The sequence below is a fragment of the Pinus tabuliformis genome, chromosome 2_2 (assembly GCF_031772625.1).
Source record: "Pinus tabuliformis cultivar Carrire ecotype Pingquan chromosome 2_2, CPIR1, whole genome shotgun sequence".
Lineage (NCBI taxonomy): Eukaryota > Viridiplantae > Streptophyta > Pinopsida > Pinales > Pinaceae > Pinus > Pinus tabuliformis.
Window position 1 is genome coordinate 256,881,335 of NC_142300.1, and position 10,883 is coordinate 256,892,217.

The following is a 10,883-nucleotide window of genomic DNA, read 5'->3' on the forward strand; positions in this document are numbered from 1 at the left end:
TGCCAGATTCCAAATATGGGAGCCCCTGATCTAGCCTAACATTCTAATGTGATCCTTTTCCTGCCAATTATTGGCATATTTTTGTTTCCACATCTTAGCCCATGGAGTTGTCGCTTCCTTAATCCATCTCCACCAAAGTTTGGCTCTTGAAACTCTACTAAGGGTTTCAGGGTCATGAAGCCCCAAGCCACCATGGTTTTTGGGCTTGCATATCTTGTCCTAGGCTACTAAGGCCCACCTCCTTTTTTCCTCACCTCTGTCCCCTAGGAAATTCCTTTGTATACTCCTGATCTATTGCATAATGCCTTTAGTAGCCAGAAGAGCTGAGAACATGAATATGGGAATAGCCTGTAAGACCGCTTGTGTGAGCACCAGGCGTCCTGCCAAATTTAGTGACCTGTGTGTCCATTTCCTGATCTTGTCCTGAAGTTTTTTGATTATTGGCTCCCACACACTCTTGCTAAAAGGTTTATCAGTAAGGGGTATTCCTAGATACTTGGAAGGTAGCTGTTCCCTTTGAAATCCAATAATTTTGGTAATATTCCTGTGAATAGCAATATTTGTATTAAAGAAAAAAAATTGTATTTGTTGAGGCTTACCTTTGTGCCTGCTACCATAGCAAAGTCATTCAAGATATGTTTGATCTCTCTGGCTTCCCTGACTGTGGGTATACCCTGTAGCATCGTATCATCCACAAATTGTTGATGAGTGTTCGCTTCTCCATCTTCGGTGAGTTTGATGCCCTGGATACGTCCTTCAGCATTTGCCCCTTTGAATGCTCTACCTAGCCCTTCCATCATGAGAACGAAGAGGAAAGGTGAGAGTGGATCTCCCTGTCTGAGACCTCTGGATGGAATGAAGGTTCTTGATGGAGCTCCATTGAGCAGTATAGAGAAACTGGTCGTGGTAACCAGTGCCATAACCCATCTTATCCAATTTTGGTCAAATCCATAGGCCCTTACAATTGCTCTTATATACGACCAACTTAGTTTTTCATAGGCTTTCGCTAGGTCCAACTGAATGGTCATACTTGATTGTTTGTTGCTTTTGAGAGAGTGTACCACCTCATGTGCTTGTATGGTGTTGTTGAGGATTTGTCTTCCTTCCACGTAGCCCATTTGCTCCTACGAGATTAGAGATGGTAGAAGGGGCTTGAGTCTATTGGCTATGACTTTGGAAATGATTTTGTACACCACATTTCATAATGCTATGGGTCTGAAACCATCCGGAGTCATGGCGTTCTCCTATTTTGGGATCAAAGTTATGAAGGAAGCATTAAGAGCCTTTAGAACATTTTTAGATTTTCTTGAGTCTTCCACGACCTCAAGGATATCCTGGTTGACTGTTTCCCAACAGGCTTTGAAGAAGTCCACATTGAACCCATCTGGGCCTGGGGCTTTTCCATTTTGCGATTCATTGATCACTCCACTAACTTCCTCTTCCGACACTAGCCTGTTGAGATTGTGGTTATCTTCTCTGGTGACCAATTGAGGGATGTATTGAGTAAATTGTTCAATGAACCTAGATCTGTCCTCCAAGAGTTCCTCTGCTATATTGAGGAAGTGTTGTACAAGGATTGATTCCATATCGTTGTGAGAGACAAGCTCTATTCCCTAAGAATCTTTGAGCTTGGTGATTCTGTTATGTGCCCTGTGAGCCATGGTGGATTTATGAAAAAAATTTGTATTCCTTTCCCCCTCCCTAATCCATTGTATCCTTGATTTCTACCGCCAAAAAATTTCCTCTTGCAAGCATCGCTCTTCCCATTCTTCCTGCAAAGAGTTTGTAAGCTTTAGCCGCTCCTCGGTAAATCCATCTGTGATGTTTATTTGATTAATCTCCTGTAGCCTCTGCTCCACTTCTTTTTTACACTAAATATATCCCAAAATTCCTTTTTGTTCCACTCTTTAAGCTTGGATTTGATGTATTTGAGTCTATGATGGAGCATGAACATTTTAGTGCCTTGGATGTTCATATCTTCTCTCCACCATTTCCCAATATTACTGATGAATTCAAGGTGAGTTAGCCAAGCATTTTCAAACCTGAAAGGTCTATTCCTAGGCGTGCCCATAAATGTGGCTTCCAGCTGTACAAGCTAGTGATCCGATCCTCCAAAGGGTATAATAGAAGCTTTTATGGCTGGGCCTGCGAGAAGGAGATCCTCTGAAATAATAAATCTATCCAGTTTGGAAGCAACTTGAGCAGCTCCTCCCCTCTTGTTGTTCCAGGTGAAGGTTCCATTTATTCTTTTAGTGTCCACTAGCCCCATGTTCATTATAAAATTATGGAAAGCCAAGGAATGTTGTCTAGCACCTCCTTTTTTTTCTGAGAGAGATCTTATCATATTGAAATCTCCTGCAACAATCCATGGAAAATTGGGGTATCTAGCTCTGAGATCCTCAAGGGAGATGAGAAGCTTGAGTTTGTCTGCTTGCTTTTGCGGTCCATAAACATTTGTTATCATGTAGACTTCCTTATCCCCTATAGGTTGACAAACCATAGAAAGATAGTTCCTGGATGCTTCAGCATCCAGGATCCCAAATTTCTGTGGATCCCACAACGTGAGAATCCCCCCCACCGAGTTGTTTGCTTTAACCTCTAAGTACTCATATCTGATTAGCCACTTATTATGAATTTCTCTAATCTTTTCCATCGAACATTTTGTCTCCTGAATAAAGATCATATCTGGTTTTTCTTCCTTAATTCTGTGACTGAGAGTCCTTTGTTTCCTTTTATTTCCTATGCCTCTGATATTCCAAGTTGTGAGCTTCATTAAGAAATATTAGTAAAGGAATAGCTGGTAAGATCTTTCATCTTACCTGAGTTAATCAATAGTTTCCCACATTCGTTGAGCAACTCATTCTGTCTTTTCCTTTCTCTTTTCCTTCTTGAGTTCTTTGATGATTGAGCCTGTATATTTTCCATTGTTATCACTCCACTGTTCTCTTGACTTTCATGATTTCTTTTGACTCCAGCTCCCTTTGCTTTTGATCTCCATAGAAAGAGCTGTTGAAACCTGTCATAGTCCTCCCTTGGTAGGGATTCTACTCCTATAGTCATCCCTTGTTCCAGAAATTTTTCGAGATCAAGATTTTCTTTATCTAGAATCTCTCGGAGTTCAAATTCCTCCATTCCCACTTCACTTGGATCCATCTCTTGGTCCTTACTTATCTCCATGCAGCTCGGTTGGTCATCCTTTTATTGGTTCTTGACCGTGATATCCTGCATGTCGTCTTCCTTCTCCTTTTCATTGATTATGTTCTCCATGTCTTGGATTATTTCCTTGCTCCCCTCTTCTTCATCTAATATTTTGAACCGATTGTGTCTTAACTGTCTATCCTCATTCATCTTCTTTTGTGGATGTTTACCGCCTTTCCTTCTACTCCTGACCTTGGTGAAACCCTCTTGATTCTTATGTTCAGCAATTTTCACATCTCCTTCGCTATTGTTTGTTGGGCATTTTAGTGTAAGTCTTTCCAGCCTTCCTCCAGTGATCAACCATGATCTTACAAAGTGATTTTAATGTGTCAAGGTTGAATTTTGTCATTTCATTGAGTCTTCAAGCAAAATTTGGTCACTAGGCATTAGGTCTAGGGTTTGCTTTCACTCCTTTCAAATTTGTCCAAATGGTGGTCCATGTCACCATTCAGATTAGTGTGCCATCATTTAAAGGGTTGTCATCATCATGTCAGGTTCCATTGGGTCATTTTACATCTTGTTCATGCTTCAGTTGTGCCTAGGTAAGGTCATTTCCCTCTCCTAGGGTTTTGAAGCTAATTTCTCTTGGATGGTCAAATCATTAGCAAAACTTGTATCCAGAGGTTCATAAACCTTCCCCTATCCTTAAAGTACCTTATCACTGAGATCCCCCAAATTCCTCATTTTCGAACAAACCCTAGTTTCTTGCTACAACGTGGCAATTTTCTAGGTTGGGCCTGTGTTTTTCCCTTTTGGACCCCTTCCCCTCACACAATCTCTGAGATTCCACTTTCCCCTGCTTCCTAACATCCCTCCCTACTTCCAAAAATTTTCTCAAGAATTTAGAAGCCCCTTATCCCCTTCATTTCGCATCATTTCGACAATTCTCTTATTCCACACATCGGGATAGGTTTCACTCAAATGATGTTTCTGAGCAATAAAAGATGAATTTTGAAAACCTGAGAGAGGTTTGTGTCCAAAACAAGCCAAGGAAGAAACACCTCCTTCAAGTTTTACACAGGTGTCATGGTTTTAGAGAAATGTGAAAAATACCATTGCCTCAAGAGAACTGAATGCACCTTTGAAGTGACCTTGGAAAAATCAAGTTTTCTCCTAGCTTGGTTGGCCAAATGACTTGCTTGATGAGTCAAATGATAACTAGACACAAAGATCTTTCCACTGATCTATCCTGAACTCAATTTGGAGTTGAGGAAGACATTCAAAAGCTTACTGCAACAGCAGTCTGCCTTGAGGCAGCCTCATTTGGCACATTTTGACCAGTCTTGGGAGAATGCACTTTTGGAGGGGCAAATGGACACCAAATTTGAAAATTTCACTTGGGTTGGAAAGTATACAGGTAGGGATTTCTAACAAGCCGACCTGAGCTAAATTTGGACTTCAGAAAGTGCCTAAAAATCAGCAGCAAAGTAGCACGGCGCATATAGATATTTTGCCCAATTTTTCATCTTTTAGCTCAGAAATTCGGCCAATTTGACTAGTTTTGGTTTGGGATGTAATTTTTTACTTCTATTGATGTAAACGATAGAACATGATGTAACTTTGGCACTTAGTTACTTGTTCTAGAAGATTCATTCACCAAAGAGTGAAAATTTAATGAATGAATCAGTTTCATACCTTATAGAGGCAAGTTGTTTTGACTGCCTAGATTTTAGTGCTTTGTTTAGAATTGGTTGAAACAGCTCCTGGAATGATGAGCTCGACCCCTAGAGGCAAGGGAAGAGGTTGGATTGCCTATATTATGTAATTTCTAAGTCATTTTCATGGTTAGACTCTTGGGAAAAGCTTGACACTCTATTGTACATTCACTTCTGCATTTTTGGCAAAGGAAAGACCAGGGTTTTGCAGCACTGTTTGGGATCCATGTGGCTTTATGTGTTGATGGAGTGCTTCTTTCAGTGATTGTAAGTTGTTATTTGTATAATTTTCCTTCTCTCATCTTCTGCATTGAACAAATGAAGTGTTAAGGTAGAATCCATAGATTGTTATGCTCTGCCTTTGAATTTGTTTAATTTTCCATGTTTTCATCTGTTTAAGGAGAATCCTTGAAAGCTTCTTGCTCTCCTTAGCTTCTCACCAGTCAGATCTAGCCATTAATTCTCTTTAAAAGCATCAAGACGATCGCCTACCTTGCCCCAAGTAGACCTCTGCAGAAACTCTATCTCATCCCCGCACCCAAAATTGCCTTTCCCTTTGATTCAACAAAAACCTCAAAAATCAACCTCAAACTCCTTGTACTTCATACCTAGCCTAAGATCAGTTACAAATTTAGTCATCTCAAGCCTCATCGGTTACCTTTTTCTGAGATTGACCCGGAGAGAGCCCTCTCCTGTCCTCGTAGGGCTAGCTACGAGGCTGAGTGTGGTTTGATGTGGACCTAGAACCTTGTCTTTTCAACCTGACAAATCTCGGGCTCTAACATAGTGGCGACCATACTGGGGAAGAAAATGGTTTGCTTGTTGATGTCATTTGTTTTATAGCTACAGACGGAGCCTGAAGTTATGCCAGGTAGCCTTCAAAACACTTTTGCTTTGCATTAGCGGAAGTAGATAAATGCTACTTCAGTCAATCTCCGGTCTAGCTTGTAATGTGACATTTAACTTGTTAATTGCCCCAGTACATGTATCAAGTTTAGATCTGATCGTTGATGGTGGACAACGATCAGACACTGGCAAGGATGAAATCATTCACCTGGCGACTCTAAATTAGTTTTGATATCAGATCCAAAGACTCCACTGGAGGATGATCCTGACCAGCAGAAACATGAAAGGACAATATGGACAGATCAGATATTCAAGTTGGAATTTCATCCAAGAACTTTTGTTCTTTGTTATAAATTATTTCTTCTCTTTTCCCGATAATGTCAAGAATGTTTTACAAAGTATATTGTATTCGAGAAGAGATCCTCAGCCTGCAGTTGATTCTTTCCCTTTGAAGATTGTGAATACCAAAGATTTGCATACCTTTGAGCTTGATCAAGACCTTTCTTCTAAATCTTGTGATGACCGTCTTAAAACTGATGAACCTCAAGAGACCAAGACTGATTCTATACCTGTTTTACATACCCCTACACCTTGTAAAATTCCAGATTGGTATAAACCTCTTGTTTTACCTTCTGTTCTCCATGCTTTCCCCAAAAACTATGATCTATACTTGCCGAGGTTTGATGGTGAATGTAAGAATGTCAACGCTGAGCAACATGTGCAGAGTGTTGAGAATTTTCTAGATATTTTTGAAGTTGATGAAGAAGATGTTAGTATAAGGATTTTTTCTCTTTATTTGCAAGCTAAAGTGAAGACTTGGTTCAAAGCCCTACCTGATGCGAGCATCTTAGATTTCCGGCAGTTCGTCAAATTTTTTCTTGACAGGTGGATGATTGGACAGAACCTTTTCCTTATGATAGAAGAGTATAACTAGCTAAAAAGATTGCCCGGGGAGACAGTACAACAGTTTTTGGCCAGATTTAATCAAGTTTATTATTCAATGCCAGTTGAGATAAGGCCTACTCCTAGATCTGCACTCTTGGACTATCCGGGTGCCTTTGATCCGGAGATGGAGTTTCAGCTAAGAGAAAGAAACCTTGCAACACTTGAAGCGATGAAAAACAGTGCAGTAAATGTAGAGGCTCATCTGCTGATCCAACGGGCAAGGTTGAAGGAAGAAGAGATGAAAAACATAGATCCAGAGGAATCAACATCTCTAGAGGTGAAGCTTGACATTTTGGTAAGTGCAGTGGAAAAGATGATGGACAATATCAACGCAAGGAATGATTATGATGTTCAAGCCCATGGCTCACTGATTGAAAAGGAACAAGTTGCTGATCCAAAACATCTTCTTTCTTATCCTAGTTGTCATAGATCTGATAATGATTGTCTTATAGATCATCTTGGAGAAGAGAGATCTGTTGATATGACATGTATGCTTGATGATATGTTTTATACCGATGATTTGCCTCAGTTTGATCAGTATGATGATGATTATGTTCTCCAAACAGAAGCTAATCTTACAGACAAATCAGCAGCTAGTTTGTGGGAGGAGGAAGTTCACTTACAGCAGCTCGAGTACAATGATCAAATGATGCATATCAGCTATGAAATTAAGGAGGAAAGTGTAGCAAAGTTTGAAGTAAGTGAAGGATCTTTGCCTTTTTGTTTTGATTCATGTCAGTTCATCAGAGACAACTTCCATGTAATCAGAAATCAGCTATCGACTAGTCTTGATTTGGATCCTCTCGAGCGCGATGAAAACTTTGTTCCAGAATTTTCATATTCAGATTTCCAGCCCCCAAATGCCATTGATTGTCAAGTTACACATGAAGATATGGAAGCTAACACATATGATCAAATGATACAAGAAGATTACCTACCTTTCTGTTTTGAATCATGTTAGTTTTTGAAGGGTAAATTGTATAGTAAATCTTCAAATGAGCAACCTGTAGGAAATCAACAATTACTCAGTTTTAATGTTGAGGATGAAGGTCAGATTGCAGATGAAGGTGTGGTAGCCGAAATACATGATTTAATGATGCAAGAGGATTCTGTACCCTTTTGTTTCGAAGCATTTCAGTTTATAAGGCAGAATTTTCGTACTATCTCTAAAGAAAAAGATGAGCAACCAGTAGGATGTCATACAGTTTCAATGGACACATTACAACAGTCTTTTCAAGTTTTTCATGATCCAATAGTTGATGTTTTGGATGAGGTTTGCAGTCAAAGTCCTTCTCCATTGACTATATGTGAGCCTGAAATGTGTATTGATACAAACTTGATCCAGCAGCCGGTTTCCTTGTCATTTTCATCATAGGTCTCATCACAAGGCTCAGATCAAAGTTTGCATTCATGGTATGAGGAAAAGAGAAGTAATCCATTGGATGAACTAAGTTCCAGTGTGCTTGAATTTCACGATCCTTATGCAGTTTTTTTCGAGGCGGATAGAGAATCCATATCATTCAACAAATCTGTTTCTAAGTTGTCATGGGAGTTTCCTTTCAGTAGTTCTCTCTTGTTGTTCATAAGTGAGCACTTGCGGAGAATTCGAACAGCAGATGGGATACTTACTTGGTTACATTGGTTGTTTCATTTCACTTGATCAGGTGATGAATGAAACTGTTAGAGTAGGTTTTGATGAATAAGCTCCACTTTGAGCATCATTTTCAGTTTGTCGGTTGTGTTTAAGTATCGCATCAGTTTTTAGTTGAGTCATGAGTCATTTGTGAGTCAGTTTTCAGTCTTGTCGTTAAGTTAGTTTGTGTCGGTTTTCAGTCGCGCATTTTAGTTTGCGTTTTTGAATCCATTGCCCAATGGATGAAGGCACTATCTGCTCTCCCAAAGATCTACCGTTCTTGGCACCTCCAAGGAGCTACCGTCCCCATTGGAGCCAATGTTAGTGTTAGTATTTCCAGCCTTCCTCCAGTGATCAACCATGCTCTTACAAAGTGATTTTAAAGTGTCAAGGTCAAATTTTGTCATTTCATTGAGTCTTCAAGCAAAATTTGGTCACTAGGCATTAGGTCTAGGGTTTGCTTTCAATCCTTTCAAAGTTGTCCAAATGGTGGTCCATGCCACCATTCAGATTAGTGTGCCATCATTCAAAGGGTTGTCATCATCATGTCAGGTTCCATTGGGTCATTTTACATCTTGTTCATGCTTCAGTTGCGCCTAGGTAAGGTCATTTCCCTCTCCTAGGGTTTTGAAGCTAATTTCTCTTGGATGGTCAAATCATTAGCAAAACTTGTATCCAGAGGTTCACACACCTTCCCCTATCCTTAAAGTTCCTTATAAAACACTTCCCATCACTGAGATCCCCCAAATTCGTCATTTTCGCACAAACCCTAGTTTCTTGCTACAACCTGGCAATTTTCTAGGTTGGGCCTGTGTTTTGCCCGTTTGGACCCCTTTCCCTCATGCAATCTCTGAGATTCAACTTTCCCCTGCTTCCTAACATCCCTTCCTACTTCCAAGAATTTTCTCAAGAATTTAGAAGCCCCTTATCCCCTTCATTTCGCTTCATTTTGATAATTCCCTTGTTCCACACATCGGGATAGGTTTCACTCAAATGATGTTTTTGAGAAATAAAAGATGAATTTTGAAAAACTGAGAGAGGTTTTTGTCCAAAACAAGCCAAGGACGAAAAATGTCCTTCAATTTTTACACAGTTGTCATGGTTTTAGAGAAATGTCAAAAATACCGTTGCCTCGGGAGAACTGAATCCCCCTCTGAAGTGACCTTGGGAAAATCAAGTTTTCTCCTAGCTTGGTTAACCAAATGACTTTCTTGATGAGTCAAATGATAACTAGACACAAAGATCTTTCCAATGCACTATCATGAGCTCAATTTGGAGTTGAGGAAGGCATTCAAAAGTGGACTGCAACAGCACTCTGCCTTGAGGCAGCCTCTTTTTGCACATTTTTACCAGTCTTGGGAGAATGCACTTTTAGAGGGGCAAATGGATACCAAATTGGAAAGTTCCACTTGGGTTGGAAAGTAGACAGGCAGGGTTTTCTAACAAGCCAACCTGTGCTCAATTTGGACTTCCGCAAGTGCCTCAAAATCAGCAGCAAGGTAGCATGGCACATATAGAAATCAGCGCGGCGCATATAGATTTTTTGCCCAATTTTTCATCTTTCAGCTCAGAAATTCGGCCAGTTTGACTAGTTTTGATTTGGGATCTAATTTTTTACTTCTCTTGATGTAATTGACAGAACATGATGTAATTTTAGCACTTATTTACTTGTTCTAGAAGATTCATTCACCAAAGAGTGAAAATTTAATGAATGAATCAGTTTCCTACCTTATAGAGGCAAGTTGTTTTGACTGCCTAGATTTTAGTGCTTTGTTTAGAATTGGTTGAAACAACTCCTAGAATGATGAGCTCGACCCCTAGAGGCAAGGGAAGAGGTTGGCTTGCCTATATTATGTAATTTCTAAGTCATTTTCATGGTTAGACTCTTGGGAAAAGCTTGACACTTTATTGTACATTCACTTCTGCATTTTTGGCAAAGGAAAGACCAGGGTTTTGCAGAACTGTTTGGGATCCATGTGGCTTTATGTGTTAATGGAGTGCTTCTTTCAGTAATTGTAAGTTGTTATGTGTATCATTTTCCTTCTATCATCTTCTGCAATTGAACAAATGAAGTGTTAAGGTAGAATCCATAGATTGTTATGCTCTGCCTTTGAATTTGTTTAATTTTTTATGTTTTCATCTGTTTAAGGAGAACCCTTGAAATATTCTTGCTCTCCTTATCTTCTCACCAGTCAGATCTAGCCATTCATTCTCTTTAAAAGCATCAAGACGATCACCTATCTTGCCCCAAGTAGACCTCTGCAGAAACTGTGTCTCATCCCTGCACCCAAAATTGCCTTTCCCTTTGATTCAACAAAAACCTCAAAAATCAACCTCAAACTCCTTGTACTTCATACCTAGCCTAAGATCAGTTACAAATTTAGTCATCTCGAGCCTCATCGGTTACCTTTTGCCGAGATTGACCTGGAGAGAGCCCTCTCTTGTCCTCGTAGGGCTAGCTACGAGGCTGAGCGTGGTTTGATGTGGACCTAGAACCTTGTCTTTTCTGCCTGAGACAAATCTAGGCTCTAACAGGGCAGTCTCTAAATAGATGCCCATGTTCATGACATTTTCAGCACCTAAATGGGATGTGCTCATAGTCCAAA

General features: G+C 40.0%; 1 protein-coding gene across 1 annotated transcript; it reads right to left on the reverse strand.

Moving 5' to 3' along the window:
- Positions 1-291: 291 nt before the first annotated feature.
- LOC149192268 (uncharacterized) lies at positions 292-797 on the reverse strand. The gene is made up of 2 exons (XM_089406887.1): positions 600-797; positions 292-507 (listed from the first exon to the last, which is right to left on the reverse strand). Exons 1-2 carry the CDS (start codon positions 795-797, stop codon positions 292-294), a joined length of 414 nt encoding a protein of 137 aa, XP_089263013.1.
- Positions 798-10,883: the final 10,086 nt, after the last annotated feature.